The 21,179-nt window shown below is 45.4% G+C and overlaps 1 protein-coding gene across 3 annotated transcripts in view; it reads right to left on the bottom strand.

The window, feature by feature from the left end:
* The window catches only part of GRAP2 (GRB2 related adaptor protein 2), a 298,245-nt gene that overhangs the window by 161,548 nt on the left and 115,518 nt on the right, over nt 1-21,179 (bottom strand). For all 3 annotated transcript variants that reach the window (XM_073642728.1, XM_073642726.1, XM_073642727.1), the window contains exon 2: nt 12,789-12,877. In XM_073642728.1, the coding sequence (XP_073498829.1) occupies nt 12,789-12,866 (78 nt within the window). In that variant the 5' untranslated portion in view covers nt 12,867-12,877. The remainder of the gene's footprint in view (nt 1-12,788; nt 12,878-21,179) is intronic.

Here is a 21,179-nt window from a genome sequence, read left to right as displayed (position 1 = left end):
GACAAGCGCTTTCCAGGCGATTTTAGCATCACCTGGAAAGTGCTTGACAACTAGGTCACACTATATAAATCCATGCAAACAGCATGGATTTATATAGTGTGACCCGAGAGAGTGTATATACTTACCTCCGATGGCCCGCGCTGTCCTGCTTTACACTCCGTTCTCCCGGCAACTTTGAATTGAAAGACCTGCCGACGTCGGCGTCACGTGACCCGTCACATGACTCTGACGTCAGCGCAGGTCCTTCAACTCACTGCAAGTGCCGGGAACCAAGCAGGAGCGCTGCGCGGGCCGACAGATGGTAAGTATATATATATTTTTTATTTTATTCTTGTTTTACAGCTTTTTTAATGGTACCTGGGTGTGGAGGAGACTCTCCTCTTCTCCACACTCGGGTACCATCCGCACATTAGAACGCGCCAATAACGCAAGTACAGATGCAGTCTTGCGGAATTGGCGCGTTCTAATGCAAGTCAATGGCGGCGAAAACGCTGCGTTTACGCAAAATTAATTGACATGCTGCGGATTTTTGAGCGCAGCATTTACGCTGCGGAAAAATCCGCATCATGGGCACAGCACATGCGGATTTCAATTGGGGAACATTGCTGCCCTTCTACCATGCGTTTTTCATGCGTTTCCGCGGCGTTTACACAACTGCAAAAACGCCGCGGAAACGCATTAAATACGCATCGTGTGAACTCAGCCTTATGCCTATGTAGAGTGCACACAGAATGCTGTCAATCAGTTGTGGGCGCGGGGTTATACAGGGCTTATGAATATGGAGGACTACCTGTCATCAGGTTTACTAGTCCTCTAATGATAGTCTCCTCCTGATAAAACAGTGATTTTATCACAACTACAGCAGGCAGTCCAGTAAGTGACACATCGCTGGAACCAGGGTCTCTCTCTTTACATTATGCTGCTCTCAGATTGGGGGGCAAAAACCTGGTGACAGATTCCCTTTAAAATTACATGTATATGTGGGCCTACAGCCAGTGGTTGGTATGAAATTTAGAGGTTTACAAAACGTATTTCATACAGTTAGTGGAGTAGAAAATGTCAAGATTCATGAAGGATTATTCGACAGTTTTTTAGCTTAAAATTTGAAATATCGTAACATTTTCCTCCTGCAATTTGGAATTGTGCAAAAATTTTGCAACTTTTGTTGGTGTTTTTACGAAAGTTCTGGCCAGCTCTGCCAAAGTGGGACCGGGCATGGCAAAACCCGCCTATTAAATTTATCATAATTAGGGCCGCAAAATTAGCAGTATAATGTAGGGGCAGAGAGCCTGATTTCAGGGATGTTGCCCTTATTAGGCTGTGTGCTGTAGTTTCAATACAATCAGTGTTTGATCAGTAGGAGATTATCATTAGAGGACATCATCTCAGCGGTCGCGTGACCTGTCACATGACTGAATGACGTCATGGAAGGTCCTTTTACTCCATCGCGAGCCACCAGGGAGACAAGACGTACCGGATAGAAGACCTGGGCCAGAAGGTGAGTATAATGTGTTTTTTTATTTTAAATTCTTTTTTTTTTTACAGGTACTATGGTACCCGGGTCTGGAGGAGAGTCTCCTCTTCTCAATTGGTAGTGCTGCGGATTTTTCCGCAATGATAATCCGTAGCGGAAATTTCCGCAGCATGTGCACAGCAGATGCGGATTATCATTGGGGAACATGGCAGACCTTCTACCAAGCGTTTTTTTAAGCGTTTCTGTGGCAGAATTGCCGCTGCGGAAACGCTTAAAAAACGCATAGTGGGCACACAGCCTTAGTCTTATCCTGATCTTGATTCTGTGTTGTCTAACTTGTATCTTGCTTCCATACCTGACCTGTCTGTTATCCTGAAGCCGCACATAATGTACCAGTACCTAGTGGCTGTCCTGTCTGCTATCCAGAAGCTGCACAGTCTGAACCCATACCAGTGGCCATCCTGTCCTCCCTGAGACACTCTATCTGAACCAGCATCGCTGATCCTTGGAGTCAACTGCTTCTGTTCTGCACACTGTCCTTGAGTGGTACCTGACTGCTGCCTGCTGTTCGAGCCTGACCTCACCATCAGAGGCTCCAGTGAATACCAGGTAGCTGCTTAGTTATGCCCCTCCAGGGTAAGCCCGGCCGTAGTGCAGTGGGTCCACGATCCATAGGCATTACACTTTCCTGTATTAAAATTTATACAAATATCTTCACTGCTAAACAAATTTTCTGAGAAAAATTTGTTGACCTCTGAGAATTCGAACTTCAAAAGATCTGTTCATCTGTAGAAAATATTCAAATATGAACTATATATTTTATGAATAGGCAGAAGACCATCTCAGAATATTGTTTTCCTGTAACCTACCTGAATAAACTCTACATCTAGATTTCTTTTTACAAAGATTGAATAAAAATGGCTAGAAGAAAAAAAAAAACGTGCGGTGAGGTTGTATCCAGTGACCTCAACTGTGTAGGTAAAAAAGTATTTGCTCTCCCCATGTTAGTATTTCGATATTTCTAAAAATCTCAGATCAAAATCATAATAAAGCAGGATCCTGGGAGTAACTGGAAAGTTAAAGACCCAGAGCAAATGTTCTTTATTTTGTCTTGCTCTATAACTGTACCTTTGAGGACACGATTTCCAGTGTATAACACGACATTATAGCTGGTAGCTATATCCAGAACATGCCGCCATGGCCGTGTGTAGAACTGTAAAATCTCACAATGGGAATAGCGAGTTCAGTCAGTTATTAAAGATATGGATTGTAGAAAGACATTTCCGAGTTCTTGTTCTAAAAACACAACAAACACTACACAGAAATATATTACATTTCCGATAAAAATGCAGATTTTGTCTTTTGCCAAATAAATAAGAGGAAGAAACAGTAAAAGTGGAAAATGTTAAAATTAGTTACAGAATTTCTTCAATATTACTGCCTGGAAGTCTGGTGATTCTGACAATTTGGCTCTTGTGATTTTATTTTTTGTAAGTAATGATAATGAAGAACTCATAGTAAGTCCAGGAATAGAAGACCGAGCAGATATCCAATTACAATGGAAGACTCTCAGAATCTTATTACTAAAGGTGAAAGTAGAATATCTTAACGAGGAATTTTGCTTTCTTTTACGCTGTTCAGAGATTTTTGTATTTTTGGTAGAGTTAATTTACAAGTCATTTTTCCCTATCAAGTTATTTAAACCTGATTTTGAGGACTGAGGGAAAGTTTGAGTTTTTTGCTTGCCTGAATTCCATCAGCCAAAACTTTTATTTTTTGGGACCAAGTGGACAACTGATTTTATTGATCATAAAGTTTTTAGAATTATTTTTGGCTATATGTAATGTAGAATTGCTTTTATTTTATTATAGCGGAATGCATAACGAGACATATGTAAGGTATACCTAAGTCTCCAACAGGCTTGAAAACCAGGCAACCTTGGATGACTCTACTAGGTTCAAGGCTGTGGCGATTGTCATGTGCAGTCTGACAGACACATTGCAAAGGTAGACCCCACAAATGATTTTCAGAACCTTTGGGGTATAAAGGGATTTTGTCACCAGGTTTTTAACACTTAATATGTAAGCAGCTTAATGTTGTGACAGAGACCCTGGTTCCAGCAATGTGTCACTTACTGGGCTGTTTGCTATAGTTTTCATAAAATCAGCTTGAGATTATCATTAGAGGACTAGTAAACCTGCTGCCATGTAGTCCTCCATATTCATGAGCTCTATATAACCCCGCCCCCACCACTGATTGGCAGCTTTATGCCTATGCACAGTGTACACAGAAAGCTGCCAATAAGAGATGTGGGTGGGGTTATACAGGGCTCAGCATTTAGAGATCTGCTAGCTCTGCAGCAGAAGAAAAAGTGATTTTATCAAAAGTGCAGCAAGCAGCTCAGTAAGTGATACATCACTGGAATCAGAGTCTTTGTCTCTACATCATGCTGCTGTCAGATACCAAAAACCTGTTGACAGATGGCAGGATTATCATTATTTCCTATACTGTTAGTTCAGTAGGTAAGTTGTAAATCACAGCTGCCCTCTCCCTGATGATCTCACAAAGCTTCTATCCTCATGCAGTCACCTAAATATATGTGACACCCCAGGGGTCTGGTTGCCACAGTAATGTAATGTTATGTCTGAGAGCAGGTGGGAGGTCCTTTGGTCAGGGATCCTGTGCATGCCACACCTCCTGCCCAGTCTTGGGAGGGGAAGAACTTCCCCTATATAAACCTGGGGCTGAGGCAGGGTTAGAGAGTTTCAGAAAGGAGAAGACAGGGAGCAGAGCTGCTCTATGGGCTCTGCTCCACAGGCAGGCCCTGTCCTGGGGCCTGAGCCTGGAGTAGAAGAAGAACAGAAGTAGAGACAGAGAAGCAGCATAGGAAGAAACAACAGGAGCTCTGTGGGAGCAGTGTTACAAAGAGTCAGGGGCTGGCAGCTGCAGAGCTCGCCCTGACTGAGAAGATTTCTTACCGGACCCGGAGTCCGAGGCTGTGGGGACTAACTCCTACCCAGCAGCAGAATCCGTTAGGCAGGGGATTTCAGGTCCTCTGGCCAAGAAGCCCGAAGGCACGGTCACACGCATGGGACCAGCACCGCCGTCGTGGAGCGGAAGCTATTAGAAGGCCCCGAGTCACCGGCCATACGGGTGAGCACCACACGGTACACTCAGGGACGTGGGCTACTTATACCCGCCTCTAGCAAGGTAGCCAGAAGAGTACAGATAGTTTGGGAGGCCTACAACTCCGCCTGGCCAGGGGAGATCCCATCTGCTCAAGGACTGACCAGGCCCCAATCACTAGCCAGTACTCCGGGAGGGTCTATCTTTATTACCAGTAAAGACCCTGAACTGCACCGTACCGTCTCCGAGTGGTTCCTGCTACCCCCATCATCCACGTCGGCTGCCCTGAGGCCATACCCCTCCCGTTGGGGGTTATACCACCACGCTGCACAATCTCACCACCGGCCTCAGCGGTCTGCCCTGCAGCGGCGGCTCCAAAGCTGCATTCAACGGGTGGCGTAGTCGTTCTAACATCTACTGCCATAGACTGCCACTGAGTTTGACACCCTGGGCACGGACCGGGTCACCGCCACAAGGACTACTACCCCTATCCGGATCCGGCTCCGGGTATCCCCTGAACACGGCCCAGGGGGCGCGTCATATACATGCCCTGTGAATATGGAACCTATCTATACAGTATATGGTTGATTATTTTCCACTGTAATCCAGTCTGTGACGATAATGATGACTCCTGAAAAGTGATCTCTACAGACCAGGAAATGTTAGTTTATTAGGAAGTTTATTATCAAAATGAAAACTGCAAGATTTTAAGATTTTTTTAATGTAGATAATGGAAAATAAAACATCCACAATTTATTAAAAATATACAGTATTTTACATAAAAACTTCATTAGAAAATTTGGATATTTTCTGAAAACACATTCCTTTTAAAGCATACATGAACCGTTTTTGTGAAATTGCTCTTAAATAAAGCTTTAAAGCTCTTATCTAAAGTCAGGAATTATAAATATTAAAAAATTGTTATGTTAATAATATTTTTTAAATAAGAAATAATATAAGTGAAGAATAATAATAAATATAATTGTTAAAAAAATGTAAAAAAAAGGTTATTGAAGTTAAAAGTTAGAAATGTTCTTTTGTAAAGTTATGATAGATTTTCAAACTCTGTGTGTATGAAAAAAAATCTGAAATTTGTAAATTAAAAAATTAAATTTGATTTGTGTTGCCATTTTCTGACTTTTTTTTATTTTTCTGTTAATTTTGCTCTGTGAGGGGTTATTTTTTGGGGGCAGGCTGATGTTTTTATTGATACTATTTTGGGGTAAATACAATCTTTGGTCAGTTTTTATTGCCTTTTTTTTGTAGGTGCGGCAAACAAGAAAGGCAATTCTGCCGCTTTGTTTTTCATTTTCTTCTTTGTATTGTTTATTGTACTGGTTAAATAATTTTCTATTTTGATACCGAATATGTTTGTTTTAAATTCTTTAAATATATTTTTAATGGGTTAAAAGGGGGGGATTCAAATTTGCATTCTTTTTAGACCCTTTAGAGGACTTGAACCTGGGATTGTCTATACGCTTGTTCTATATACTGCAATACAGCTGCATTGCAATGTATAGAGTACCGTAAATCATGGTCTCCTATGAAGCCATTGATGGGATTCATAGGAGTACCGACATGGCAGGCACGAGGGCTTTAGTATGCCTGCTGCTGCAATGGTGACCCATCAACATCCTGCAACATCCAGGCTCCACACCTCAAAAGCCGCTGTCAGGGATTTACAGCGGCATTTAAAGGGTTAACCATAGTGATTGAAGCTCAGCTCTGACTGCGGCTACTAGAAGCAGATGATGGATGTGTGACACAGCCAACAGCCGTTGGGTATAGTGTGGGCTCAACTCCCGAGCAAGCTTTATAGTCCCATATCTGACATGTGCTTTACATGTAAGGCAGATTTTGGAAAGGGGTTAAACTAACACAGAAGAAATATGTCAATATGTAGGAAGTTCACTTTTAGCACAACAAAAATCATTAAATTACACTTTTCTGCACCAAGATTTTTGTTATTTTAGAAAATCTCAATCTATACCTGTATACTAAAAAAGGTTACATGTTTTATAAAATCTTTACTATCTCGTGAAGGTCTAAGGGGGCGTGCTTCTTCTAGTGGAGTGTGCCAAGCTGGTGTAAGGAGACTTATAGGCCATGCAATGCTCCTCTGGGAATTTAAATATGCAAATAACCTCTTCAGAAAGGAAGAGTATTTGAACTCTAGTGCCACCTATTGGATGTAGCAATCCTAAAAAGTCAATATCGACCCCTTAACAAGCCTTGCCACATGATTTAGGATAAGTAGCCAAACCAGACACTTCATTTGCAGACATGTGTTTTGTTGTGTTTGCCCCTCCTCAGTGCAAAGCTGGAGATCTGTGTGATGCTGGGTCACTTCTCATGGACAAGCCATGGGGCAAGGAGGTCAAGGAACCCGAGGTCAAAACCAAGAGAGTGCGTCAGAGACAAAGGGATAAAACAAATGAATAGTCAAGAACAAGTCCGAGGTCAGGCACTGAGGGTCAGAGAATATTAAGGCAAAGGGGCAATCCTAGTGAAAGGTTAAAGAGGTTAAATCAGAGGTCTGGCAAAAAAGATCAGAGTCAGGGAATACTGAGCACAAAGCACACACACACCACCATGCAAAAGCTATGACTGGCAATAGTGCAAGCATAGTCAGCCAGCTAAATAGCCAGGCAATCACTCTGAAAGGGCGACACCGGGAGGAATTCCAGCAGGCCCGGCCTAATTGGGCTGCAGTGAAATCGCATACGCAAAACTGACAGCCCAGCACACCTCTGAATACTATAGGACTGCTGAGCTGTCACTCACAATGCTGACAGCCTGGCACATCTCTGCAATCGATAGGAAGGATGAGCTGTGTCCCTTGGACACAGTGAGTGGCGGGATCATGGCAATCTGATTTGTAGGTGAGAGGCCTCTGACTGTGGTCTAAGGTGAAATGTCCTACTTTTTGAGAGTGCCAAAATCATGTTGTGCTAGAGGTTCAGTATATATATACAGTACAGACCAAAAGTTTGGACACACCTTCTCATTTAAAGATTTTTCTGTATTTTCATGACTATGAAAATTGTACATTCACACTGAAGGCATCAAAACTATGAATTAACACATGTGGAATTATATACTTAACAAAAAAGTGTGAAACAACTGAAAATATGTCTTATATTCTAGGTTCTTCAAAGTAGCCACCTTTTGCTTTGATGACTGCTTTGCACACTCTTGGCATTCTCTTGATGAGCTTCAAGAGGTAGTCACCGGAAATGGTCTTCCCACAATCTTGAAGGAGTTCCCCGAGATGCTTAGCACTTGTTGGCCCTTTTGCCTTCACTCTGTGGTCCAGCTCACCCCAAACCATCTCGATTGGGTTCAGGTCTGGTGATTGTGAAGGCCAGGTCATCTGGCGTAGCACCCCATCACTCTCCTTCTTGGTCAAATAGCCCTTACACAGCCTGGAGGTGTGTTTGGGGTCATTGTCCTGTTGAAAAATAAATGATGGTCCCACTAAACTCAAACCGGATGGAATAGCATGCCGCTGCAAGATGCTGTGGTAGCCATGCTGGTTCAGTATGCCTTCAATTTTGGATAAATCCCCAACAGTGTCACCAGCAAAGCACCCCAACACCATCACACCTCCTCCTCCATGCTTCACGGTGGGAACCAGGCATGTAGAGTCCATCCGTTCACCTTTTCTGCGTCGCACAAAGAGACGGTGGTTGGAACCAAAGATCTCAAATTTGGACTCATCAGACCAAAGCACAGATTTCCACTGGTCTAATGTCCATTGCTTGTGCTCTTTAGCCCAAACAAGTCTCTCCTGCTTGTTGCCTGTCCTTAGCAGTGGTTTCCTAGCAGCTATTTTACCATGAAGGCTAACTGCACAAAGTCTCCTCTTAACAGTTGTTGAAGAGATGTGTCTGCTGCTAGAACTCTGTGTGGCATTGACCTGGTCTCTAATCTGAGCTGCTGTTAACCTGCGATTTCTGAGGCTGGTGACTCGGATAAACTTATCCTCAGAAGCAGAGGTGACTCTTGGTCTTCCTTTCCTGGGACGGTCCTCATGTGAGCCAGTTTCTTTGCAGCGCTTGATGGCTTTTGCAACTGCACTTGGGGACACTTACAAAATTTGCCCAATTTTTCGGACTGATTGACCTTCATTTCTTAAAGTAATGATGGCCACTCATTTTTCTTTACTTAGAATTTGCATTATGGCAAGAAAAAAGCAGCTAACAGTCTATTCAGTAGGACTATCAGCTGTGTATCCACCTGACTTCTGCACAGCACAACTGATGGTCCCAACCCCACCTATTAAACCTGACAGGGCACACCTGTGAAGTGAAAACCATTTCCGGTGACTACCTCTTGAAGCTCATCAAGAGAATGCCAAGAGTGTGCAAAGCAGTTATCAAAGCAAAAGGTGGCTACTTTGAAGAACCTAGAATATAAGACATATTTTCAGTTGTTTCACACTTTTTTGTGAAGTATATAATTCCACATGTGTTAATTCATAGTTTTGATGCCTTCAGTGTGAATGTACAATTTTCATAGTCAAGAAAATACAGAAAAATCTTTAAATGAGAAGGTGTGTCCAAACTTTTGGTCTGTACTGTATATATATATATATATATATATATATATATATATATATATTGTAGGGATCTTACTCACTTGGGTGTGATGGGAGGCAAACAGGAGGCATGTTCCTTTAAATCTCCATAACGGTTTATTTGCATCATAAACCGGTCAAAAGCAAAATGCAAACAAACAGCCTTTAGTGCTGGCAAAAATGAAGAAAACAGTTCTTTGCGCAAAGTCTCTGGTTAGCCAGCGCTATGGTCACACAGGCTGGTAGGAATCCAGTTCACTGCCCAGTCTGGAGACAACACACAGAAGGCCTTCTCGCTCCAGACACAGAGACCATGTGCCAACCAACAGCCTCCATTATATAGTCTGTTAACCACACCCAGAGGTGAGGTATGTGGGTAGCTAGACCCGCCCAACTCTCTAAACTACCCGTAACCCGGTCCTAGGTGCACCAAACGATCCTCCTAGTGCTTACATGCACTAGAGCAACACTCTGGGTTACTACACAGAGGACAGCCATCTCTGTGAAACATACCTCACATCGACTACGTGACTATTAGCCATCTTACAATATATACACACAATATATAATTGTTGTTAGGTAAACATGATAATAATACGATAATTTGTAATTCTGCACAGCAAATGAGTTCTCAGAAAACCCTAATACATCTGCAGCGGTAACAAGGCATTCTGCGTCTAACATCCTGAGCGCTATGCAGGGTGTCTCCTCCATGAGTGGCCCAGGCTTAGTCATCTTACAGCTGCTGTGTTGCTCATAGACCGAACGGAAGCCACACAACTTGTCTGAAAACCACAGCCTCTCCAGACTCCAGTTTTGCTGACAGCATGACTGACCCTGCACTGGTTGTTTCACTTGTGCAAAAAAGATTTAACGTAGGTAAATGTAGATAACATTCTACTCACTCACTTACAATGAAGACTGGATGTGGACAGACACAGGAATACAATTGTGTTTGCTGCTTTGCATTTTGCATTCTAGTAGCTTTATGTCATGTCTCTTCTACTAAACATTGGCATTCCCTGTAAAATACAGTAATTCTGGGACAGCTTTTCTTCAAGATCTGCATTGTGCAGTTCCTCTTGAAGTGTACAAATCAGTTTAGAGCTGGGCATTATAGCCTGATAGAGCCCTAATTGGAGGTTGCCAGAGACTTCTTCATAGAAATCTGAATCCTTGCTTCTTGTAAATACCTACACAATTGGGTGCATGTTCCATTTCTAATTATATAAATAATCCTAAACCTATACTATGATGAAGTCCATGTTCTGGGGTGGCCGGTTCAGGGTTCTGAAGAGGCCAGCAGCTTTTTTTTTTTTTACTGAATACTTATATCTCAATTTTCACAGCAGAAAAAAATTATGAAAATGGAAATTTTTGTTTAAATTAATTATTATTATCTTTTCTTTTTTTATTATGGGGGCTGCTATCTTGCCTGAACTACTCATTATAGCATTTAGAGATATGCTTTACCACATGAATTATACTCAACTATAGTTTGGAGATATTCATTAACTCCTGTTTAAGAATGCTGGGGGCGTGCTCTGTGATCTGTGCAGAGGTCATTGTGCAGAGAGACTGGAGAAATGAGTTGTTTCCACCATCACCTATTATAAGGCGTGTGCTCCTATGTTATCTAGGATTGACGTTCCCTTTGTTTTTAATTTGCATGGGATCAGGGCCGGCTCCAGGTTTTCATGGGCCCCAGGCGAAAGAGTCTCAGTGGGCCCCTTTAACACATACACGATTCATGATGCACAGATACGACATAGAAATATATATATAGTACAATGCCAAAGATTTCACTTCTTACATTACATGTGTGATATCTATTGTAAATTCTACAATAGCTCAGAAACTGGCGAATCCTCGCAGCGCACAGTGCAGACCAGACAGTATAGTCCTCCATACAGTATTATGGGCCCCATATAACGCTCCATACAGAATAATGGACCCATATATAATGCTCCATACAGGATACTGGCCCCCATAAAATGCTCCATGCAGAATACTGGCCCCATATAACGCTCCATACAGAATACTGACCCCTATATAACGCTCCATACAGAATACTGACCCCCATATAACGCTCCATACAGAATACTGCCCCCCCTATAATGCTCCATGCAGAATACTGGCCCCCATATAATGCCCCATGCAGGCTGTGCCCCCATATAATGCCCCATGCAGGCTGTGCCCCCATATACTGCCACATGCAGGCTGTGCCCCCATATACTGCCACATGCAGGCTGTGCCCCCATATAATGCCCCATGCAGGCTGTGCCCCCATATAATGTCCCATGCAGGCTGTGCCCGCATATAATGCCCCATGCAGGCTGTGCCCCCATATAATGCCCCATGCAGACTGTGCCCCCATATAATGCCCCAAGCAGGCTGGGCCCCCATATAATGCCCCATGCCTTCATACATAAAAAAAATCAAATACTCACCTCATCTCTCCTCACCTGCTGCCACTGCTCTGCTCTGGACTCCTCAGCCGCGTCGCCGTCTTCCCCCTCTGCGCTGTGACGGCTCAGCAGAGGGCACGGTGGAAAGACTTCATCGCGTCCTCTGACCAGAGATGTCACAGTTCAGCAGCCGTGGAAGACACCGGAGCAGCAGAGGCACGGGGAGAGGTGAGTATTGTGCTGGGGCCCTGAGCAATACTGAGCAAGCTGACATCGGGCTCCTCCGCTCACGGGTCCCATAGCGCGCCAGTGTGGCCGACGGCGAGTGGGCTCTCCCACCTGCACAGGGCCCCGGGACTTGCCTGGGTGCGCCGGGTGCTGATGCCGGGCCTGCATGGGACGATAATGATAACTACTAAAAATATATCTCTGCAGAACAGGAGACATGAAATACTTGCTGCAGTGCCTTTATAATAATACCTTACACAGCTCCAATTGAATCATTGCAGCTTTAATACCTTAACAATGCTTGTCATGTTGACCCATAAAGATATACAACTCATATCTCTCAGTGACATCTTATGACATCCTCAGTCAGGACCTTTAATTTACTTTTACAAAAATTTCTGGATCGATGGGGAACATGTAAGTAAAACTTTGAAGGTGTGGCAGATGCCTTCACCATTACTTTTTCTGAAGTGTCCCTTAAAATATCAAGAAATATGGAAACTAATGGAAATAGCAGAGCACAACAAAGGGTATTGTCCTGTAAACAGTTAAAACACGTGCTGAAAAGTTGAGGTTCTCACCTTTCTCTGTTTTGACAGTCACAACAGCTGTAATAATGCCTAATTGAAAGCGGGTTACAACAGCTGGTGAATCCAGGATTTGCTAAATTAGGGTCCAAATGCTTTTCTGAGGCTATGGTCATGTATGAAAAACAACAGAATTTTGGAAACTACTAGCACTAGAAGAAAACTTCTGGCTCCATCACTTCTTGACCATAAGGACCGCATTTATTGTTTAAAACATCTGCTTGTTGGGGGTGTACCCCTTGTTCAAATAACCAAGGCACATGTTAGGATCATTATGCTTTAGTGGTTTATGACTTGTCCATTACTATCGTGTTTTTATATGTTGCCAAAATATTCAGTGAAGCTTATGATAACCAAGTAATCAAGGCAAAACATCGGTCGCATACCTTCAGTATATCTCCTTTTTTAAAACTTAACTCATCTTCCCCGGATGCATTGAACTCGTATAGGGCACGGGCCTCCATCCTTCACTTTGCTAAGAAGTAAAACAGGAAAATGCAGTTAGTGTGAAATAATAACCAAATACAAACCTGCCGTCTTCTAAGGAATATTACTGATGGCAATGCAAACACATAAAGCTGATTTTCATGAAAACCTTCACATTTTTTTTTTATAGAACTGGCATCACCTTACCTATACCCTCGGTATTCAGCCGATATTTAGATTTACCCATAACATGGCTCATTTTCTAAATTCACTTTATAACTTAGGTTTAGACTGTACTCAGTATTTTGTGAGGATGTATACATGTAGCAAAGTCACCAAAGGAAAAATATATCATCCAAAATTATATTTAGTCTCTTGCTTGTAACACAATGAAATAAAAAGAAACTCACCACTTATCGAAATGCAATCAGCATATGAATTTCCTTTTTACAGTTTTATCAGCAGTGTGATGACGTCATCCAGCTACTGACCTCATCACACTGCTACCTGCGCCGGGGCTGCAGAGGAGCAGAGACAGCGCGCTGTGCTTGGGGAATTGGTAAGAGCTACATCAGGAGTTTGGCTAGAGGCAGTGTGTGGGGATGGGGGCTGCTTTATTCAGAGGGGCAGTGTGTGTGTCTGTGTGTATTTTCCAGAGGGCTGAGTGTGTGTATGTGTACATTTTTGAGAGCAACAGTGAGTGTCTATGTGTGTGTATATTTTGCAGAAGGGCAGTGTGTGTGTGTGTGTACAGTTGTGCTCAAAAGTTTACATACCCCGGCAGAATTTTTCCTTTCTTGGCCTTGTTTCAGAGAATATGAATGATAACAAAAAAACTTTTTCTCCGCTCATGGTTATTGGTTGGGTGAAGCCATTTATTATTAAACTACTGTGTTTTCTCTTTTTACATCTTAATGACAACCAAAAACATCCAAATAATCCTAATCAAAAGTTCACATACCCTGGTGATTTTGGCCTGATAACATGCACAGAATTTGAAACAAATGGTTTTGAATGGCTACTAAAGGTAACATCCTCACCTGTGACCTGTTTGCTTGTAATCCGTGTGTGTGCATAAAAGCTGAGTGAGCTTCTGGGATCCAGACAGACTCTTGCAGCTTTCATCCAGCCACTGACGTGTCTGGATTGTGAGTCATGGGGAAAGCAAAAGAATTGTCAACGGATCTACGGGAAAAGGTAGTTGAACTGTATAACACAGGAAAGGGATACAAAAAAATATCCAAGGAATTGATAATGGCAGTCAGCAGCATTCAAATTGTGATTAACAAATGGAAAATCAAGGCTCTGTAAAAACCAAACCACGGTCAGGTAGACCAACAACAATTTCGGCCACAACTGCTAGGAAAATTATTAAGGATGCAAAGAAAAACCCACAAATAACATCAGCTGAAATTCAGGACTCTCTGAAAACTAGCGGTGTGGCTGTTTCAAGATGCACAATAAGGAGGCACTTGAAGAAAAATGGGCTGCATGATCGAGTCGTCAGAAGAAAGCCAATCCTTCGCAAATGCCACAAAGTATCTCGCCTATAATACGCCAAACAGCACAGAGACAAGCTTCAAAACTTCTGGTACAAGGTAATTTGGAGTGATGAGGCGAAAATTGAACTTTTTGGCCACAAACATAAACGTTACATTTGGAGAGAGGTCAACAAGGCCTATGATGAAAGGAACACCATTCCTACAGTAAAGCACGAAGGTAGATCGCTGATGTTTTGGGGATGTGTGAGCTACAAAGGCACAGGAAGCTTGGTAAAAGTTGAAGGAAAGATGAATGCAGCACGTTATCAGCAAATACTGTAGGCAAATTTGCACTCATCAGCCCGGAAACTGCGCATGGGATGTACTTGGATGTTTCAACATGACAATGATCCAAAACACAAGGCCAAGTCGACCAGTCATTGTCTACAGCAGAACAAAGTGAAGGTTCTGGAGTGACCATCTCAGTCTCCTGACCTCAATATCATTGAGCCACTCTGGGGAGATCTCAAGCACGCAGTTCATGCTAGACAGCCCAGGAATTTACAGGAACTGGAGGCTTTTTGCCATGAAGAATGGGCACCTTTACCATCTGAGAAATTAAAGAATCTCATCCACAATTACCACAAAAGACTTCAAGCTGTCATTGATTTTAGAGGGGGCAATACACGGTATTAAGAACTGAGGTATGTGAACCTCTGATAAGGGTCATTTGGATGTTTTTGGTTGTCATTATGATTTAAAAAGAGAAAACACAGCAGTTTGACAATAAATGGCTTCACCCAACCAATAACCATGAGTGGAGAAAAAGTTGTTTTGTTATCATTCATATTCTCTGAAAGAAAGCCAAGAAAGGAAAAATTCTGCCGGGGTATGTAAACTTTTGAGCACAACTGTATATACAGTATATTGTGCAGAGGGGCAGTGTGTGTGTGTTCAGGGCCGGCGTCAGCACCCAGGCAAGTGGCGGGGCCCTGGACAAAGGGGGAGCCCACTCGCCGTCGGGGCCCGTGCTGCTCCCCAGCAGCTGTGCAGGGCCACAGGTGCTGCTTGATTGCTGTCACATAAACAGAGATGGCCACTCACAGTATACTGTGCGGCTTTGTCTGCTAGTAATGACACAGCCAGGGCGACGTACAAGTAAAATTAAAGGTGCAGTGCCAACCCGGCCGTTTCATTAATAGCAAACACAGCCACACAGTGCACTGTGCAGCCATGCCTGTTTAAGTGATGGCAGCGCGCCCTTCACAGCCACATGCCAGAGGAGCTGGACATGACACAAGCCGGGGAGAGGTGAGCGAGGCTTGTTGCCAGAGTCACCATATTAAAAAAAGTCTAATGTGTCTGTGTATGTGCATGTATGATGTGTATGTCTATGTATGTCAGTGTGTACGGCAGTGTATAAATTTATGTCTGTTATGGTAGGTCGACTCGCTCAGCTGCTTCCCGAAGTAGACTCAGGAACCGGGTTTTCTCTGCAGGCTTTATTATATGGCATAAAGCCCTGCAACTCCAGCAAAAATAGACACGGCCTTACTGGCAAAACAACAAAACAAAAGATAAACGATAGCACATTCCATATGTGTGTGTGCGGTTCGCCCACACAGGTTATGTCCAGCCTCCAGCTCCTTTCCTGAGCTATGGCTGACCAGTCAGGAGACCTTGCCTCTCCAAACATAACACAGAGAAAAAAAAAACAGGACTGAACATTTAAAGCTTGCTCAGCTTCACCCTGAGGTGGAGGTATGGGGAATGACTTCCCTCCCATCTCTACGTCATTCCCATAAAACCACACCGTTTAAAAGCATTAACCCCCAGCATATAACATGATGGCAGAAATTCAGTAGGTCTCAGTTCACACAGGAGAGCATCCTGAGTGACACATACCTCCCCTCGCATATAATACCAGTGACTCTGTCATACTGTTTATATGTGTTTTTGTGAATTTGTCTTCAAATATGTATCTGTGTATGTTTGCGTATGTGCGTGTGTGCATGTCTGTGTACCGTGTGTGTGCGCATGTCTGCATACTGTGTGTGCGCATATCTGCATACTGTGTGTACGCATGTCTGCGTACTGTATGTGAGTGCATGTCTGCGTACTGTATGTGAGTGCATGTCTGCGTACTGCATGTGAGTGTATGTCTGAGTACTGTATGTATGTGTTCATGTCTGCATATTGTATGTGTGTACATGTCTGCATACTGTATGTGTGCACATGTCTGCATACTGTATGTGTGCGCATGTCTGCATATTGTATGTGTGCACATGTCTGCATACTGTATGTGAGTGTCTGAGTACTGTATGTATGTGTTCATGTCTGCATATTGTATGTGTGTGCATGTCTGCGTACTGTGCATACATGCCTGTGTACTGTATGTGTGTGCATATCTGCGTACCGTGTATATGACGCGCCCCCAGGGCAGTGGGGTACTCGGTGTCCGGGCCTATGGATGCTGGGGGGGAATATGTCACAGTGGCTGGCCCGGTCCGTGGCCCAGGGCGGTCAACAAAAAGGGGATAGTTTATATGGGATTTGTAGTTTGATCGTGACGCCACCTGTGGTTTCTGGTAATTTGTACCAGCGCTGCTGCAGACCTCTGAGGCAGTTGATAGGGCAGCTAGGATGGAACAGCTCCACACAGGAGGAGCGGGCCTCAGGGCAGTGTAGAATATATGGTGGTTGGTGCTGGGACTTGTGGTGCAGGAGAGATGGCGCAGCAGAATTAACTGACAGAGGCAGTGCAGTGCAGTCATCCGAGTTTTACTCACAGTTCTTGTTCAAGGTTCTCAGGTACACTGTACGGGTGTCCGCCTCCGCGTCGCACTGCGTCCACCAGAACAGGGGTTCAGCTCTTCCTCAGATATGTCAGGAGCGCCTGACGGAACCCCGCTTTCTTTATGTTCCTTACTAGACCGACTTCTCGCGCTGGGTCTTCTCCCTCCTGCCCTGCGCTTCCCCACACTCAGTCCTGATCAGGTGCTCTGAAGTCCTTCTGGGCAACCTGGAGGTGGCGGTTTCGGAAGGGAGCCTAGCAAAAGGTCCGCGGAGTCATCGCCCGGGGGTGGTGGAGGTTCCGGGAGGGAGCCGAGCAGGAGGTTCTCGGAGTCAGCGCCCGGGGGTGGAGGTTCCGGGCTTAGCAGCTGCTCCAGGGTGTACATGACTGGGTACGGGGGATGCTGCTATAGGAGGCCCAGGAGCAGGTCGTCGCTTGCAGCGCCCGGGACAGGGTGACTCTTCCTACCTGCTCCTGTGCTGCACACGGCCTCCTGGCACTCATCTGGCTCCGCCGGGGCTGGGGCGCCGCTGATGGTACCCAGGGCTGGCTGCCGCCGAGCTGCTAGCTTCTCCAGCAGCTCCTTCTTCCACCTGGCGACCGCTGCTTGCTGGGCCCATTCCACCTGCTGGCTCAGCTCCTGGATCTCGCTTTGGAGGAACTCAGCATCCTCCGGGGAAAGTTTGCTTGTTTCTCCCTCCAGGGTGAGGGGGAACACTTGCTGCTGCTGGCCAGAGGCGGAGGCTTGATCCTGGCTTCCATCCATGCTGACTGCCGGGTGCGGTCTGTCTAGACTGGTGAAGACCACACCCTGTCTCCATTCCTTCTCTCCTCCTCCCCTCCCCTTTTGGGGGCGGTCCCATGGCAGCCTGCTATCGGTCACTCCCAGGGACGTCCTCCCCGCCTTGACGGACACATCTATGAGGACAGTCACAGTTGCAAGAGGCCGGTTGCGCTTTTGGCGCCATTCTGGGACCCGGCCCACAATGGGGGGTTCCATATTGTTGTCTTTGATCACGCACATAATGGCGCCCGTTCTTCTGGGGCGGGCGCCACATTCAATGTGGTAAAACAGTTCATATAAGGCACACAATACCCGCTGATAACGGGCTGGTCACGTATCCTGTTCGTGACGCCAGAGATGACGCGCCCCCAGTGGGGTACTCGATGTCCGGGCCTATGGATGCTGGGGGGGAATATGTCACAGTGGCTGGCCCGGTCCGTGGCCCAGGGCGGTCAACAAAAAGGGGATAGTTTATATGGGATTTGTAGTTTGATCATGACCCCACCTGTGGTTTCTGGTAATTTGTATCAGCGCTGCTGCAGACCTCTGAGACAGTTGATAGGGCAGCTAGGATGGAACAGCTCCCCACAGGTGGAGCGGGCCTCAGGGCAGTGTAGAATAGATGGTGGTTGGTGCTGGGACTTGTGGTGCAGGAGAGATGGCGCAGCGGAAATAACTGACAGAGGCAGTGCAGTGCAGTCATCCGAGTTTTACTCACAGTTCTTGTTCAAGGTTCTCAGGTACACTGTACGGGTGTCCGCCTCCACGTCGCACTGCGTCCACCAGAACAGGGGTTCAGCTCTTCCTCAGATATGTCAGGAGCGCCTGACGGAACCCCGCTTTCTTTATGTTCCTTACTAGACCGACTTCTCACGCTGGGTCTTCTCCCTCCTGCCCTGCGTGAGGTGCAGTACCTCTGTGGTGACTGAACCCTCAGGGGCGCCACATATACATGTCTGCATACTGTACGTGTGTGCATGTCTGCGTACTATGTGGGTGTGCATGTTTGCATATGTGAAGGATGAGGGGGCAGGCTGGGCCTTGTTTTGTAAACCTATATTTCTCTGCCGTATCCTGTTGGTCTCTAAAAGGTTCGCCATCACTGATATATGATGTTAATCTGTTGAGTGCCACACCAAAATCTTACACGTTTTAAAGAATCACTTTATATCCTCTAATATATGGCAGTCATCATATTATACACGCGTGGTCAAAATTGTTGGTACCCCTCGTTTAATGAAAGAAAAACCCACGATGGTCACAGAAATAACTTGAATCGGACAAAAGTGATAATAAATTAAAAATCTTTGAAAATGAACAAATGAAAATCAGACATTGCTTTTCAACCCTGCTTCCACAGAATTTTTAAAAAAATTAAACTCATGAAATAGGCCTGGACAGAAATGATGGTACTCTTAACTTAATATTTTGTTGAACAACCTTTTGAGGCAATCACTGCAATCAAACGATTCCTGTAACTGTCAATGAGACTTCTGCACCTCTCGACAGGTATTTTGGCCCACTCCTCATGAGCAAACTGCTCCAGTTGTCTCGTATTTGAAGGTTGCCTTTTCCAGACGGCATGTTTCAGCTCTTTCCAAAGATGCTCAATAGGATTTAGCTCAAGGCTCATAGAAGGCCACTTCAGAATAGTCCAATGTTTTCCTCTTAGCCATTCTTGGGTGTTTTTAGCTGTGTGTTTTGGGTCATTATCCTGTTGCAAGTGTAGCACCCTGAGGATTCGGCTGCTACAGGGGTATTGCACCTCACGCCAGAGGTGTGGTATTCCACTCCCGGGTAAGGATGGAGTGTGGAACTGAGCTAGTAGGCTGCATGCACTACATACATCCCATTTCCGGGGGACAGAACGACGGTACTCCCACCAGTTTATGTGCAGGTACGACAGCGTCTGTCCCTGGCTGGAGTGGGAGGGGGGTGGAACATCCCAGTAGTGTAGGGGCAGATAGGGGGAGTAGTCTGGGTAAAGATAGGAGCTCATTGGGTGCTAGTCACCTGAGCTCACACATAGAGGGAGTATATAAGGTGGGCACCATCTTAGAACAGGGTCAGTCAGAGTCTTTTTAGCCTGAGGAGCAGAGCAGAGGAGCTCAGCCAGGAGGGCTGACAGGGAGCTGTGGCTCCGGCTGGGCCCAGCTCCAGAGCAGAGCCTGCAGAGGGAGAGAGGAGAAAAGAAGGACCCAGAGAGGAGACAAGAAGGGAACCCCAAGATCCCAGAATAAAGACAAAAGGGTGAAGGGTTGGCGGACAAGGGTACCGGATCCCAAGCTGGCAGAGGCCAAAACCAACCTTAGCCAGGAACCGGAGGTCGTGGTCAGGATCTGCCACGACCCTCACCAAATCCACTAGAAAGGCACACCGAGCATAGGGTCAGGGAGCCCAGAGGAGGCTTGACCACCAAGAGACCCGAGGGAGCCGGCCAAAAGTGGATCCCTGGTGGGAACGGCCAGAGGAAGGGAGAGTCAGAAAGGAGCTCAGGACCACGCTCCGGAATTGCCTGGGGGTTGGCCGAGTCCAGGACCTGGTGGACGCAGCACGGCTCGGGTGGTCACTCAAGGCCAGAGTGACCAAGAGAACACCAGTAAGTAAAAACCCTGAACTGCATCTCCTGACTCTGAATCTTCTTTCTGCATCATCACAACCCCCATCATCTACACCTGCTGCCCTGAGGCCATACCCCTCCCGTTGGGGGTTATACCATCACTGCTGCACATATACCACCGGCCTCAGTGGACTGCTCTGCAGCGGCGGCTTCAAAGCCGCACTCAACGGGTGGCGTAGTCGACAATCAAGTTAACATCTACTGCCATAGACTGCCACTTAGTTTGACACCCTGGGCACGGACCGGGTCACCGCCACAAGGACTACTACCCCCATCGAGATCCGGCTCCGGGTATCCCCTACAGCACTGGCCCAGGGGGTGAGTCACAAGACCCGTGACCTGCGACTGAGACCAAGCTTTCTGACACTGAGCAGCACATTTCTCTCTAGAATCCCTTGATAGTCTTGAGATTTCATTGTTCCCTGCACAGATTCAAGACACCCTGTGCCAGATGCAGAAAAGCAGCCACAGAACATAACAGAGCCTCCTCCATGTTTCACCGTAGGGACAGTGTTCTTTTTTTTGATATGCTTCATTTTTCCGTCTGTGAACATAGAGCTGATGTGCCTTGCCAAAAACTTCCATTTTTGTCTCATCTGTCCATAGCACATTCTCCCAGAAGCTTTGTGGCTTGTCAACATGTAGTTTGGCAAATTCCAGTCTGGCTTTTTT

The sequence above is a fragment of the Phyllobates terribilis genome, unplaced genomic scaffold, assembly GCF_046119375.1.
Source record: "Phyllobates terribilis strain yellow unplaced genomic scaffold, ASM4611937v1 Scaffold_8__6_contigs__length_399053987, whole genome shotgun sequence".
Lineage (NCBI taxonomy): Eukaryota > Metazoa > Chordata > Amphibia > Anura > Dendrobatidae > Phyllobates > Phyllobates terribilis.
The sequence above is the reverse complement of the archived record's forward strand: the minus strand, read 5'-3'. Positions and strand labels throughout refer to the sequence as shown.